The sequence below is a fragment of the Onychostoma macrolepis genome, chromosome 24 (genome assembly GCF_012432095.1).
Source record: "Onychostoma macrolepis isolate SWU-2019 chromosome 24, ASM1243209v1, whole genome shotgun sequence".
NCBI lineage: Eukaryota > Metazoa > Chordata > Actinopteri > Cypriniformes > Cyprinidae > Onychostoma > Onychostoma macrolepis.
The window spans coordinates 3,537,955-3,554,660 of record NC_081178.1 but is presented as its reverse complement, the minus strand read 5'-3'; the positions used below and the strand labels follow the sequence as shown (position 1 = coordinate 3,554,660).

Here is a 16,706-nt window from a genome sequence, read left to right as displayed (position 1 = left end):
ATTTTACAGGATCTGGAATCATTTTTTTGATTATTTAGGGACCGCTAAATCCAAAAGATTGAAGGCGGGCTTGTTGGACTTGGCTTGGATGAAAGAAGTGTCTTAATACAACACTCCTGTACTTGATGTTTTTGTAAGTTTTTATGTAGGCTGATGTACTTTTCATTGTCTCTGTATTTTCTCATACTTTATTTTCTTTTATTTATTTATTTTTTGTGATTTGCTATCTTATTTGATTTTTTATTTTATAATAACTATTTATTTTGAGGGGAGATTACGGATATTTTATTGGTGCTTACTGTGAATGTTTTTTATGCTTTGCACTAAAAGATGTTTAATAAATATATATTACAAAAAAAACAAAAAACAAACGATGAGCTGTTTCCTCTAAAAAAAATAATAATAATAATAATAAGTTTATTCAGCGTTAAAAAAAAAAAAGGCCTCTGGTCTCCTTTCCCACGTACTGACAATCCGCCAGTCACGTGACTGAAATCTATGATTTGCATAATGTTGAATCTTCCTGTGTAAAAAAGCCTGACACACACTGACCCCTAGAGAAAGATGTATATTATTGCAGGAGTAGAAGTGCAAGGGGGGGGGAACAGAAAAAAAACTTTTAGATCCAATGAACGAAAAAAAAAACTAGACCCAAAATGCTGTTGTTTGTACTCTAAAATACCTCTTTGGCGCAGCAGGATCATGTCAACATGTTTTCTGAATATTTCATATAAACATGAACTGCCCCACATTTGTATGAAGCTAAAATGTATTCCTCTGGATTTCAGATTTAGATCTTATTTACGTTTTCTGCACTTATTGTTTAATTTTATAAATAAATGTCTGTTAACTTAAATATGAAGAATAAACATTTGACCCCGACGTGATTTGAACACGCAACCTTCTGATCTGGAGTCAGACGCGCTACCGTTGCGCCACGAGGTCTGTGTTGGAGCTCCAGGAATTATCCTATAGGATTTCATCCTGCTGTTCCTGTTTATTAATAGTGATGCGTGTCAGGTTCAAACCTCGTGACGCCGATTATGTTTTTCAGGCTGATACGGAATGAAGCTGGTGCATTTATAGTGCTGCATCGCCATCTAGTGATCTGTACATGCAAGTCAGTAAACATTGTTCAAACATTGTAAATAAAATGAAGTAATATATAAGTATTTAATAATATAATGAATAATTAATTATATAATATATTATATATAATAATATACATTAATAAAATAGTATGATACAATCGTATAAGATATTAATTTTGATTAATTCTATAGAATTATTATATAGAATTCTGTAGAATAATTTTAGAATGATATTTTTAAACACAAAAATGTTTGCATTAATGCATAAAGTGCTGTTCATGTTAGAAAGCAAATCAAAGGAACCAAACATTCAAACAATAACAATTATTACAATATTTAATAAATGATATAACTTTAGACCTAATTTCAACTCTGAAAATATTACATACATACATTATATACATACATACATAATGGTGAAAATGTCTACATGTTTGCATTTTATATTAATGTCTACATTCTGCATGTCATTGTGTCATTGTAAAACATTTTCCAATAGAATAAATATGTAATCTTGCCCTATCAAAGATCAACTACCGTTTGAATATTTGAATGTTAGAATTCTTATAGAATAGCGTAATTATTATTATTATGTAGGCCTACTGCCAACATGTGACTGAATTTCATAATCATACTCGGAATATAATGGCCCGGTTTCACAGACAGGGTTTAGACTAAACCAGGATTAGGGCATTTTTCAATTAGGAAATTTAAGTAATTTTTATTAAGATTGCCTTAGAAAAAAACATTACTGGTGTGCATCTTGAGACAAAACAAAGGCACTGATATGTTTTAAGATCAATCAGTGCAAGTTTCTTTAAGTTAAAACAGCTCAGATTTACACTTTAGTCTTGTACTAGGCTTAAGGCTTGTCTGTGAAACCGGGGGTATATGTGCTATTAATTTGACTACTTCATAAGGTAAAGATGAAAGCTTTGACCCCGACGTGATTTGAACACGCAACCTTCTGATCTGGAGTCAGACGCGCTACCGTTGCGCCACGAGGTCCTGCGGTTCGCAACGGGATTTACCGCTTTAGATGAACAGGGATTCTGTAATTAGTTAGAAATGCATTAAACGGCGTGTTTGTTTCCTACATATCTCAGTAACCGTGATTAACCCAGACTGCGGTCACAGAACCTTCGCTGGAAGCGTCTTATGATGAAAACAAATGAAAATAGCGATTTAAAATGCGCTAAACAAGTTTTGATGTGCTTGTTTGGACTGAAGGGCTGCAAATTTTGAATAGAAACATTAATGATAATAATAATAATTATTATTATTATTGTCTTTTTTATTTAGTAATAATAATAAATAATCATCGTTGTTGATTTTTTTAAAAAATATTTGTATTTATTAATAATAATAATAATATAAAAATTATTATTAATAATATAAAATAATACCTTTTATTTGCACAGATTGTTTCACCCTCGTCCGAGATATTAAATATTAAACTATGCAAATCCATAATTAAATAAATAATTAAAAAAAAAAAAAACTTTGAAAAGTTAAATATGCATATACAATAGGCTTTTTATTGTGGAAAATATTTTGAATCACATTGTAAAAAATATGATTTACATTAAACTTTGTGTGTGTGTGTGTGTGTGTGTGTGAGAGAGAGAGAGAGAGAGAGAGAGAGAGAGAGAGATGAAATGTCACACAAATATTGAAGTAAAAAATACAAGGTAAAAAAAACCCACATAGAATGTTTGTATTAATACATAAACTGCTGTCTATGAAATTAGAAAGCAAAACAAAGGAGCCAAACATTCAAAAATGTTTAAAATATAATTACAACCATGAAAATATTTATCAAACACAACACATAACTTGTGGAGAAAATGTTAAAGATGTTTAATAAATAAATAAATAGAGACATAAATGATCATAAATGCATAAATATCTGGTTGTATGAATATTAGGATTTTAAAATGCCTATATTTTATACACAAAATATTGTTTTTAATACATTTTGACATTTTAAAACACTTTCCGAAAGAAAAACATGTAGCAATCATAAAACAATTCAGATAAATAATATAAACACAGTCAATCTTTAATATTATTGTAATGAGAAATAACATTAATAAAATTCATGATAAAATGAAGAACAAATGAACACTGACATTTACTAATTGCATGTTGATGTAATCTAAGTCAATAATGTAAATCATATAAATAAAAATAACCACAGGTCACATGTTGCAACTCAATACGATTGTCACTCAGATGCACATGGTGTGTACAAGCCAACTGAACGACAGTGATGTCATTAGACAGATACTTCAGATTGTGTCTCTTCACTCCTGCGGTGATCCCTGAAACACACGCCAGATATGGGATGAGACTCTATTAATAAAATCAGCATGAGCCTGGCAATATGAGTGGAGTATCAAACTCCCGGGGGATTATACAGGAATGAAGCCGCAAAAGCCAAAATAGTAGTTAAAGATCAGTTCATTAGGATCTAAACTAAGTATCTGAGTCCAGAAAAACAAGATTCATGTGTCGTCTTGAGGGAGAGACTGCATGCGTCTGACTCTAAACTGATGGAGGAATGTTTAGAAAACCTGTCTGAAAAAAGTCAGTGTTTAGGCACACATCATTTAAAATAAATGTTACAAATATAAATATTTTTATATAATTGAATAATAATTAATAATGAAGTCAAATGTAATGTTTCTATTTAATATAATAATTTTTACATTATTATTTTCAATGTGATATTTTAATGCATTTTTAATAAATATTTATTTTTAATATCTATCTATATCTATATCTATATATATATATATATATATATATATATATATATACACAGTGTATTATATTTACATTACTTTTAAATGATAAATAATATTTAATATATGAAAAGAAGCATTTATAAATAAATGATGATAAATATGAATATTATAAATTATGGTAAATATGTATATATTATATCTTTTAAAAATGTTAAAAAATAAAAATATATATTTTAACATAACGTTTTAATAAGTATTTAACATGTTAAATATAAATATTTAAACATTTTAATGGGTTTTTGTTGTTTGTTTACATTTGCAAACACTTTTACACAAATATTTATAAATACATTTAAATATTATGATATATTCTTAGATTTAATATATTTCAAATAATATATTTTTAATCATTTAAAATAAATATTTAAAAACATTTAACACATTTAAAAATAATGTTTGGCAAATATTTTTAATTATATTTTAAATATACATTATACCAATGCAGTACATTATACAGAATATATTAATATTTATAAATAATATATGCACACATACATATATCCTCCTGAGTACCAAAAAAATTTGAATATTTATATTATGAATTTTATATTTTTTTTACATTGTGTAGAGCATAAGAAAAAAATGGAAAAATAACATTTTTGAAAAATGATATTTTATTCATATGTTATGCTATATCCTCTGTGGAGGACACAGGACTCTGTTTTACTAAAAAATAAAATGACATGAATAGACATGAAAAGGCAAAAAAAAAAAAAAAGGGGGGGGGGGGTGTATGTAATCACTAATCAATTTTTTTAGGTTTCTGGATTTTTTTTTATACCAAACTATGTTTAAGGATGATTCTCTATTATCATACCTTCTCTTCACTCTCTGAGGCAGAAGTCTCCAAACTCAATCCTTTCTAATCATCCTACTACTTGTCCGCTTGATCCTATTCCATCTCATCTCCTTCAAGCCATTTCTCCTACAGTTGTACCTGCACTCACTCACATCATTAACACATCCCTTCACACTGGTGTTTTCCCCTCAGCATTTAGACAGGCTCTTATAACCCTGCTATAAGAAACTTACCCTTAACCCATCTCTTTTAGAGAACTACAGACCGGTTTCCCTTCTTCCTTTGCAAAAACACTTGAACAAGCTGTGTTCAACCAAGTCTCTGCCTTTCTGACACAGAACAACCTCCTCGACAGCAACCAGTCTGGTTTCAGAAGTGGACATTCAACCCGAGATTGCCTTTGTTACGTCCATATATGTGCTTGTGGGAGTGCCTCTGTTTCTCTTTCTTCCTTTTTTCTCTCTCTCCTGCTCGTTCTTCCCTGTCGATCTTTTAGGCCGCCTCCCTTGACAGCTTTGTCTTGGGAAGCTGTCAGTCATCATTAAACAACGTGACGCCGACCTATCCGCTGCCAGTAAAGTTCCTGCTGAAAGAAGTGAATGGAGATCTCTTTCGCTCACTGCTTTTTGCTGTCATTTTACTCGTTTTGATTTGCTTTGTTTATTATTGATTTATGCCAAAATCCTTTGTTTCTTTTTTCTTACCACCTTTTTGATTCGCCATTTTTGTTTGATTGTTTTGTTGTTACTTTGTAATTCAGATGGCGCTGCTCTCTGAGCTTTGATGAGGTGATGCTCTGTGACGTTTACTCTTTACTCAAGAGGAAGGTGGATAGGGAAGATGTCGTATGACTTCCATTGTTTAACATTTAGGTAAGTCTGTGTATAGACACCCCAGGTAAGAGGTGAACGCCACCCCCTGTATGTTTTGTTTTGTTAGTTGAGAGTAGGGAAGTATACGGCGCTTGGCGCTGAAGATTTCTTTTCTTTTTCTTCCTTTAGTTAGGTTAGAGGTTTAAATAAGGTAGAATTGGTTTTGTTTCTTTCTTTCTTTTGTCGTCACTAGCGTCCCCTTTCTCTTGGGTTGATTTGCGTAGTTTTTTTGTTCATTTTCTTCTGTTTCCTGAATTGTAAATATTTGTACATATTGGTTGTTTCTTTATTGATTTATATTTTCGTAAATATACTTTGTAATTATATGGATTTTTTTTCACTTTGTATATTAAATCACCTCTGTTGGCAGGTCATTGTCTTTGCATTTTCTTTTGCCACCTTCAACATTTTGTAATTTGCCACAATCTCAATGTTACTCCTTTTACCCCCTAGACCGTCTTATAAGGGTCGTAACAGCCTTGCTCTCAGTTGTTGAAACCCTAAGACTTGCAAGAGTGGATTCAAATCTTCAATACTTATCTTGCTGGATCTGTCCGCTGCTTTTGACACTGTTAACCACCAGATTCTCCTGTCAACCCTATTGGCAAAGGGCATCTCAGGAACCGCACTCCAGTGGTTTGAGTCTTACCTCTCAGATAAGTCCTTCAAGTTATCTTGGAGAGGTGAAGTATCCAAGTTGCAACATCTAACTACCGGGGTGCCTCAGGGCTCAGTTCTCGGACCACTTCTCTTCTCTGTCTATATGTCATCGCTAGGTTCTTTCATACAGAAACATGGCTTTTCATATCACTGCTATGCTGATGACACTCAACTCTTCCTCTCATTCCATCCTGATGATCCGACGATAGCTGCTCGCATCTCAGCTTGTCTAACAGACATTTCTTGCTGGATGAAGGACCATCACATTCAACTCAACCTTGCCAAGACAGAACTGATTGTGGTTCCATTAAACCCATCGTTTCATCACAATTTCACCATCAACTATAACTCCTTCAAAAACAGCCAGAAACCTTGGAGTCATGATTGATGATCAGCTGACTTTCTCAGACGACATTGCTACATTTACATTTACATTTAGTCATTTTGCAGACGCTTTTATCCAAAGCGACTTACAATTGGGGAATACATGAAGCGATTCATCTTGAAGAGGCAATCCGACAAACGAAGTGCTTGTAACACCAAGCCTCAGGCATTGTTTAAATAAGTACAAGCTAGCAAGGGAAGGAATAAATAAGGAAAAAAAAAAAAATATATATATATATATATATATATATATTTTATTTTATTTAATTTATTTTTTTTATGAGTAAGGTGTAGTCAAGTAGTGTTGAAAGAAATGAGTTTTCAGCTGTTGCTTGAAGATTGCCAGGGATCCCGCACTCCGAATATGGGTGGGAAGATCATTCCACCAGCCAGGAATGGTGAACGAGAATGTTCTAGAGAGTGATTTTGAGCCTCTTTGTGATGGTACCACGAGGCGTCGCTCACTAGCAGATCTCAGACTTCTGGAGGGGATGTAGATTCTTAATAGTGAGTGCATGTAGGTGGGTGCTGAGCCTGTGGTTGTTCTATAAGCAAGCATCATTGTCTTGAACTTGATGCGAGCTGCGATTGGTAGCCAATGCAATGAGATAAATAGAGGTGTGACATGGGCTCTTTTGGGTTCCTTGAAGACCAGTCTTGCCGCCGCATTCTGAATCATTTGTAGAGGTTTGACTGTGTTTGATGGAAGTCCAGCCAGAAGAGCATTGCAGTAGTCCAGCCTAGAAATGACAAGGGCCTGGACAAGAAGTTGTGCAGCATGCTCCGTCAGAAAGGGCCTGATCTTTCTGATGTTGTGTAGTGCAAACCTGCAAGATCGGGCAGTCTTTGCAATGTGGTCTTTGAAGGTCAGCTGGTCATCAAAGATTACACCAAGATTTCTGACCGAAGTTGATGGGGTAATTGTTGATGAACCTAACTGGATCGTGATGTCATGCTGTAGAGTCGGAGCGGCGGGAAAGACAAGAAGCTCAGTCTTTGCCAGGTTGAGCTGAAGGTGATGTTCTTTCATCCAAGCCGAGATGTCCGCCAGGCAACCTGAGATCCTTGCAGCTACCGTTGGATCATCTGGTTGAAAGGAGAGATAGAGCTGTGTGTCATCAGCATAGCAGTGGTAGGAGAATCCATGTGCCTGTATGATGGGACCCAGTGATGTAGTGTATGTGGAGAAGAGGAGGGGTCCAAGAACCGATCCCTGAGGAACTCCAGTGACCAGTGTATGTGCTTTGGATATCTCCCCTCCCCAGGCCACCCTGAAAGACCTACCAGTGAGATAGGATTCAAACCAGCGAAGTGGAATTCCAGCGATGCCCAGTGATGAGAGGGTGGAGAGGAGTATCTGATGATTGACAGTGTCAAACGCGGCAGATAGATCCAGCAGAATGAGGACTGATGATTTGGAATGGGCTTTTGCAATTCGCAGGGCTTCAGTGACCGAGAGAAGCGCAGTCTCAGTTGAATGGCCCCTCCTGAAACCTGACTGTTTAGCGTCCAGTTTGTTGTTCTGTGAAAGAAACAATGAGACCTGGTTGAAGACAACACGTTCAAGTGTTTTTGCTATGAATGGAAGGAGAGAGACAGGTCTATAGTTTTCTATAAGAGAAGCGTTTAATGTAGGTTTTTTGAGCAGTGGGGTTACCCGAGCCTGCTTGAACGCAGTGGGGAAGTTGCCTGTGAGGAGGGATGTGTTGATGATGTGTGTGAGTGCCGGTAAGAGCGTGGGAGAGATTGCTTGCAGAAGGTGAGAGGGGATTGGGTCAAGAGGACATGTTGTAGGATGGTTGGAGAGGAGAAGTTTGGATACTTCAGCCTCCGTCAGGGGACAGAAGGAGAGGATGGGAGTTTTAGCAGTGGATGTGGTTGGTTGGGGGTCCTGTGTGCGTGGAGGTGAGAACTGATCACTGATCGATCTAGTTTTGTCTAGATCTTGTTTTGTCTAGATGCTAAAACTGCCCGGTCCTGCAGATTTACTTTATTCAACATCAAGAAGATCAGGCCCTTTCTTTCGGAACAACTCCTTGTTCAAGCTCTTGTTCTGTCCAGGCTGGACTATTGCAATGCTCTCTTGGCAGGTCTTCCAAACAGTTCTATCAAACCTTTACAATTAATCCAGAACGCAGCAGCAAGATTAATTTTTAATGAGCCAAAAAGAATGCACGTCACACCTCTGTTTATGAATTTGCACTGGCTACCAATAGCTGTTCGCATAAAATTTAAGGCATTAATGTTTGCCTACAAAACCACCACTGTCTCTGCACCCCTTTACCTAAATTCATTAATTCAGATTTATGTGCCCTCTAGAAGCTTACGTTCTGCAAGTGAATGTAGCTTTATTGTGCCATCCCAAAGAGGCATAAAATCACTTTCACAGACTTTTAAATTAACTGTTCCCTCCTGGTGGAATGACCTGCCCAACTCAAACCGAGCAGCTGAGTCCTTAGCCATCTTCAAGAATCAGCTAAAAACCCATCTCTTCCATCTTTATTTGACCCTCTAACTCTAGCACTCTCTATTATAAGTCTGTTCGTAGCAAAAGACTGGTGACAGTTTTTATTTTTGTTCTGGAGCTGATGATCCCGCGCCCTGCTGCCACACTGGAGCGCACTCGCCACCAACTGGACAGGGTGGGAATTACAGTTACAAATTACAGTAGACAATAACACCCTCAGTGTAATCTGTCAAAGTGACGGAAGGCCTTCAGATTCTTCCGTCACTGCTGAAAAAATTCTGTCAATGACAGAAATGTTTTGGTTAACGGGACCTCTGATATATATATACAGCGGGTAAAATAAGTATTGAACACTTCACCATTTTTCTCAGTAAATATATTTCTAAAGGTGCTGTTGACATGAAATTTTCACCAGATGTCAGTAACAACCCATGTAATCTATACATACAAAGAAATCAAAACAAATAAGTTCAGAAATTAAGTTATGTGTAATAAAATGGAATGAAGAAAAAGTATTCAACCTGAATCGTTATTAAATTATCCTACTGCTACTGTTTTGATCATAGTCTTACTTTATTATTATAGTCTTACTTATTTTTATTAAGTTTATTAGTTAGTATTATAATTATATATATATATTTTTTTTTTCTTTTTTTTTCTTATATATATCTTATGTATATGAGCATAACCTGTTGTAAAAAGTTATAAATCTAAACTGTTCAATAAATAAAGAATTTTAAAAAATCATTGTTAAAATAATGTTTTGCAAACACTATATATATTGTATTATATATTATACAGTATATTATATTACTATTGTTTTGTAAATATTAATATATGAATGGGTGTGTGTGTGTGTGTGTGTGTGTGTGTGTGTGTGTGTGTGTGTGTGTGTGTGTGTGTGTAAATGAGTGTGTACAAATGCTTGAGCAACCACCCCACAAAATCAGCAAATAATGCACAAAAATAACACAAACTCAGCAGATTCTATCAAAGACATGGACAAAAATAAAGAAACATTGTGATGCTCTCATGAGAAAGGGTGTTGAAAGAGCGGCATCATGGCATTTTGTTTAGCTGGTGTAAAACTCTCTGTAAAATAACAACACCTTAACACGTCTGTCAGCAAACACTCGTTTCCGTCCCTCATCTCCAGCTCTCCCTCCATCTCTCCAAACTTTCTTCTCAGACTTGGAGAATCCAGGAGGGGTTTCGAGTGTCAGTGCTTCTCTCTTCTCTCCCCCTGAATGGACTCCCTCCTTCACACTCTCTCCTTGCTTGGTGGGTAATTTGAGTTCCCTGAACGCTTTGAATAACCGAGGGACTGTGAAATAAAAAGCAAAAAAAGTGACACAAGCTGTCAGTCGAAGGAAGACGAGCAAGACGCAGCCACAGCCATGCCTGAGCCCACAGAAGGTACTTCTCTCCATTTCCTTCAGCCTTTTAGGCTTTATGCTACTTCTCCTGTTAATTTAACTAGTATGTTTAGTAGTGCCATGCAGAATTGAAGACTAGAAATTATACTAAATGACTTCTTTGATTTTTTTGCATGATTAGATCTGCATATTGTGCTATTGGTTATTTATCAGGGATTATTGTTTATTTATATCATCAGAATCGCTGATCAGGGAATTGTTTTAAACAAAACTGAGATTCGCTAATTTATAACCGTTATTTTTTTCTGATATATGACAGATATATTGTAGTTTGTCATATATTGTGCTGTTTTTTCCTGCTTGTCATTCTTTAGTTTGCAAACTTTCTGAGGTCTCTAAACACATGCAAACTCCTCAAACAGCTCAAATTAACATTGTAATTAATAGTAGAAGCAATGCAGGAAGATGAAAGCTGAGGAGGAGAGGTGGCTCATGAATGAGGAAGGGTCAGTGTGAAGAGAAAGAGCGCAGCAGATGTGTCAGGGCAGAAAGATAAAGTTGCACAGATGGTAAAATGAAAAGCTTCCCAAGCGGAGATGAAACGCACCCTCTGCTCCTGTGTGAACACACACTGGTGACGCTTCTGCTCTGAAATAATGAATGAATGAACAAAACCTGTATTAGACTAAAGCTGTGCAGTTTCTCATCACTATATTAATGACCTGACATGTTTTATTAGTATGCATGGTGGCATAACTTTCATCCGCATGGCACAGATATAGACATGGATAGATAAATACCCTGATTATTATTATTTTTTTTGTTGTTTAATTTTTTATTATACTGTATAGATAGATAGATAGATCATCCTAGCTGTTTATTGCTATAATGCTAGCAACATGCTAATTCATGTTAACAACATGCTGATTTTCAACTATTGCGGAATTTGAATTTGCGAATTGATTGATTTTCTCCTGTGGGTTAAAGGTTTGAAATATTGTATAAATTACATTTGACTGAAATGCTTGTATTGAAACATTTTGCATTCTACCTATGATAAAACTGTGCGGCCACATTTTGAGCTTTGATATTTGGGATATGGTCATTGCGCTACTTTGGGGGCAACTTTAAACCCTGCCCCCTAAACCCAACAATCCCACCCCTGTCCTCTTTTTTTGAAAACCAAAATATGGTCACTCTGTGCTAACAACATGCTAATCATGCGAACAACATGTTAAATCATATAAGCAATGTGTTAAATCATCCTAGAAACATGCTATCAACATCTAGCTTTTACAACTGCATCAAATTTTCAGGATAGGCTTTTTCAAGCCAACTTCAAAGTTTGTTCACAAAATTTACTCCTATAGCTTTTTTATCTACTTTTTTATGCATAGATATAGATGAGATTTTAAATGTATTTTTATGTAGATAGATAGATAATGACTATATGTAATGTAACATAATTTCATAAAAAATATGGATGCAAATAATGACCCACTGTCTGTCTAAACCATCCATTAACAGTTCATTATAAAGCTAAATTGGTGCTCATAAAATCTTACGCTCTGTCAGACAGATGGTGATTTGTAGGTATACGGTCGTGAGATATATTTCTTCCTCCTGTCATAGTAATTTATCTTTTTTATCCATCCCTTTCTACTGAGTGTGTAAGACGAGAAACCGTGTGACAGTGAGAATGGGATGAGATGAAGCACATAGGGTGAACGTGTCCGGCGGTCATCTACTGGTCTTAGCACAATTCCACAAGACCAACGGCTTAAAGATTACTCACACTACAAGCCTGAGAATGCCTCCATCAAGTGTGTCACATGAAACTTTAAAAGATTAATGTGCTCTTAAAAAAAAAAAACAGTTAGGCCTACATTTAAAATGTGTTTGAATTGCATAGAAAATTTCCATCTATTTGGATTACACTTGCATATTGAAAAGAAACAGGTCAGATTTCTGCGCTTGAAAATGTCATGGCATAGTTTATTAACTCTTTGCATCTATTTGATTTTATTTAAATAATCATATTTTCAAAATGCATGTTTGGAATCAGTTCATTGTGAAAACAATACAATTTATGAAGTTAAAAAAATGTGAATATGGTTAAAATTTGGATCAAGCTACTTCTATGGAAGTTTGTTTCCGTCACGGTAAAAAAAAAAAAAAAAAGGAATTGTGATTTTTTTTTTCTTCTTCATCTCATAATTTAGACTTTTTTCACACAATTCTGAAAACTGTGAGATATAAACTTAGAATTGTGAGATATTAATTCAAAATTGGTCCGATATTAATACAGAATTGCAATAAAAAATTCTGAATTATGAGAAAAGTCAGATTTGTTAGATATTAACTCATAATTGTGAGATAGGCTATTCAAAAGTCAGAATTGTGAGAAAAGTCAGAATTAAGAGATATAAACTCGGAACTGCGAGATATAAACTCATTTACACTTTTTATTTATATTCCATGGTGGAAAAAAAAAAAATTTGCAAGAAAAACAGAATTTGCCAGACATAAAATCAGAAAAAAAGTCACATTGACAGTTTTTATTTATTTTTTTTAATCCATGGTGGAAACAAGCTTACATAATATTCAGTTTTGTTAAAATGCATGAGATCAAAACAATTAGATTGGATTTATTGATGACAAATATATAAACTAAACCTCAGTTTATTTCACAGAAATCATTGATGTATAACTGAAGATTAATGAATCTTAAACCCTATAAACATTTGTCAAATGATTTTGAGACACTGGAAAAGACAACGCCTAATTTAAGATGAGCAGAATCTGAAACCTTGAGCCTTGAACCTTGAACCTTGGAGATGTATTTTATCTGCACTCTTTCATTTAGAGCGAGTGTGTAAGTCCCTACTGGGATCCAATTAACAGTTCAGATGCTAATAAAAGCGTGACCCTCGAGACCTTAACTAAATCCATACCTACGGCCACATGACAGGCTGGACTGTATATCATATGCCACAAAACCTAAACACATTCTGATGAAGGTTTCCGGTTCATCTAGAATCGGTGGCCTGTTCTTGTCTTTGACACTCCACAGTAAGATATAAATATCTCACGATGACCTTTGCCATTTCTATTTTCACCTTACCATCCGGTCTGTAAATCACAGTTTATTAGACAACTTTATTCATTGTGGATTAAGTAAAAATAAGAGAAGTGAGCAGTTAAGAAAGCTGTTGCTGTACACACAAAATAGCAATAGAAATCATGTCATCTTTTCCCATGGAATCATCAACCCTTCGGACCGGTTCATTTCTCACTTTAACCTCTGCAACCTCGCCCCACCTTTTGAATGAACGGCAGTAAATCCGATCAGCAGCCTGTCAGGAGCATTGATTTACACACTGTCAGTCTTATAAGGGTTCTTCCAGATGCTGTTGTCCGATATGGTAATGCCACAGAAGCCCAGGGGAGAGACGAGCTCTAAAAATACCATCGTATGCTGATAATCGCCACTTCAGTTTCAGAGACTTTGCTAGTGTGAAAGAACACTCTGGAGAGCTGATTTAATAGCATTTGCCACCATCGAAATGCAAAGTCAGCTGAAACTCGGGCTTCTATTTAAAGATGCACTTACGGTTTTCTTTTTAAATAAAGTTGCACACACAAACACATGAATAATGTTTTAAAAATGTTTTTCACATGAGATCATAATGACCTTATTTAAAGATAATTTATTTTAAATAGACCAAACATGTTGAGATCTTATCCTTATGTTATTGGACACTTTTGCTCATGAAATAAAGATATATATACAACATTTATATTTTTATACAATGTAGTCGGTAACAGAAAGTGTTAAATTGTTAAACTACCTAGTCTGGTAAGATTTTTTTTTTTTTAATTGGAAAAAACAAAAACAAAAAAACAGTAATATTGTGAAATATTATTAAAATTGCTGTTTTCTATGTTAAAATGTAATTTATTGCTGTGATCAAAGCTGTATTTTCAGCATCATTACTCCAGTCTTCAGTGTCACATGATCCTTCAGAAATCATTCTAATATGCTGATTTGCTGCTCAAGAAACATTTCTAATTATTATAAATATTGAAATCAGTTGTGCAGCCCAAGATTTTTAGTGATATATTTTATTATTTCAGGATTCTTTGATGGATAGAAAGTTCAAAAGAACAGCATTTATTTAAAATATAATTTCTTGTAACCATATTAACTTTAGTTTTGGTCAATTTAATGAATTCTTGACCTCAGATTTTTCAGCAGTAGTGTATATTCACAATGGTAGGTGTCAATATAAATTCCAAGACAGTTGCTGTAATAAGCAGATGCAAATGTGTGGCATAAACTGTAGATGTAAGATCATTTTAAATTTATTATAAAAAAAAAAAAGTATGAGACCACTAGTGAAAATGCTAATATTTTGCATTTAATCTAAAACCAAACACTGACATTATTAATCAGCACAATTTACAAAAATCAAAACAAAATAATTTTCAGGTTTAAATGAAACAACTGAAAATGTTCAATGCAGTCTCTGGGTTGCTAATTTACAATTAAACAAAATGCATGGGAAAACATGCACATAATGCATGCTTGACACTTGAGAGCAGTTTGCATTTGTCAGCAGCCTATGACTGAGATAATGTATCTATCCAGTTATTTATTATGACCCCGCAGCTGCCAGAACATTATATTACCAACAATCTGCCTTACAGGTCAAAATCCATGACCCAAAGAACCACCTAATAAGCACTTAGTTAGTGCTAAAGCCTATTTATGTCACAGACAGAACGGTGGGGGTGGTGGGGGACTGCTAATGCAAATAAAACAATGCAACTATAAAATGCAAACACATACTGTAATAAAATGCAACTGTGTAATAGTTATGACAGCAAAATTATTAGGATTACAAACTTTTAAAAGGAAGGCACATGTCTAATCTGTCCAAATTTTGCTTAATTAGAAGCTAGTCGCAGTATGGATAAATTAAATTAGTAACTACATTCCCCTGGAGTGACCCGAGATCAAGTGCTTTGCTCAGGGGCACAATGGTGACAGACTGAGTCTCAGACCTTTAGCCACTACACTGTATCAGTCATTTACATGCACAAATATAGACAGCTGCCTCGGCACCGGTTTCATTACGTGCTGCATTGTCTGCCACCCAGATTCGCTGATTTAGTAAATTGTGACCAGGTGCTTTTATAACATAATCATTCTGCATAACATCTGAACTGCCTGAGTGATAAGATGGAAGTTTAGCAGCTCTGTGGGGAGCCACTGTTTGTATACGTGCGTGTGTGTGTGTGTGGAATTGTGCTAAGACAGGGAGCTTACCGTCCTAATGTGCTAAATCCAACGTGTAGTACACTGTGTTGAGTATCGTCTAATCCCTCTGAAACAAACACACATTCATTTTAGGTGAATCATAAAGACAAACTTTCCTACTAGTGAGGTGTTTAAACACCAGATATGAACATAAACACTACATAAAGCATTTATGTTACTGCTGTCAGACAGGAGTAATTTAATTATTTTTGGTCCATTTTGGTATCACCTTTTGGTCCATTTGGCTCTACAAATATAAGACAAATCAGTGCATGAATGAATTATGCCAAGCTGATTATACAATATTACTATTTATGGTTTTGAAATTTGTGCGAAATAAATTGGAATTGCAGTCTGTACATACAGTAATAGCATTTGAAGCATGATTGGAAGATCGGATAATTTACTGAACTAAATGATGAACTGCATGCATACAACTAAATGCATGTTGCTAATTAATTGCTAATTAGTGATCAGATTTCTAATTCCAAACTCCTAAATGACTGAATCACTCATCACTATATGAAAGATGTTTTTAAACCTTTAATAGACCTTTAAAAGACCTTTTTTTAAAAAGTCCAAGCAGCATACACTGAAAGAGAAAAATAAATGCATAAATAAATAAATGCAAATTAAATTAATTAAATACATAAATTAAATTAAAGGTGGGGGGGTTAAAACATATTGCAAGTAATAGAAACTTTAATGGCAATTCTTTTTTCAGCTGCTTTAGTGATTGAAATAAAATTTGAGCAAATTTAACAAATGAATTAAACAAAATAATTACTTATAAATACTGAAGTATATAAAAGCAAATTGCACACGTAAATTAAATTTAAAGGGGGCTAATATTTATATATTTGTTATTTTAAGGCAGTTCTTTTAAAGGCTGAAATAAAAATTTTAAATGCCAAGTTAAGTTGT

The 16,706-nt window shown here is 34.6% G+C and overlaps 1 protein-coding gene and 2 non-coding genes across 3 annotated transcripts in view; 1 reads left to right on the top strand and 2 right to left on the bottom strand.

Moving 5' to 3' along the window:
* Window positions 1–873: 873 nt before the first annotated feature.
* Window positions 874–945, bottom strand: trnaw-cca (transfer RNA tryptophan (anticodon CCA)). Its single transcript has one exon. It is a non-coding gene; the product is annotated as a tRNA-Trp (tRNA).
* A 1,082-nt stretch (window positions 946–2,027) lies between these two features.
* trnaw-cca (transfer RNA tryptophan (anticodon CCA)) lies at window positions 2,028–2,099 on the bottom strand. The gene has a single exon. It is a non-coding gene; the product is annotated as a tRNA-Trp (tRNA).
* An 8,221-nt stretch (window positions 2,100–10,320) lies between these two features.
* mybpc2b (myosin binding protein Cb) overlaps window positions 10,321–16,706 on the top strand; it is a 28,096-nt gene continuing 21,710 nt past the window's right edge. Inside the window, exon 1 of the mRNA XM_058766169.1 lies at window positions 10,321–10,499. Coding sequence (XP_058622152.1) covers window positions 10,481–10,499 — 19 coding nt within the window. The 5' untranslated portion in view covers window positions 10,321–10,480. The remainder of the gene's footprint in view (window positions 10,500–16,706) is intronic.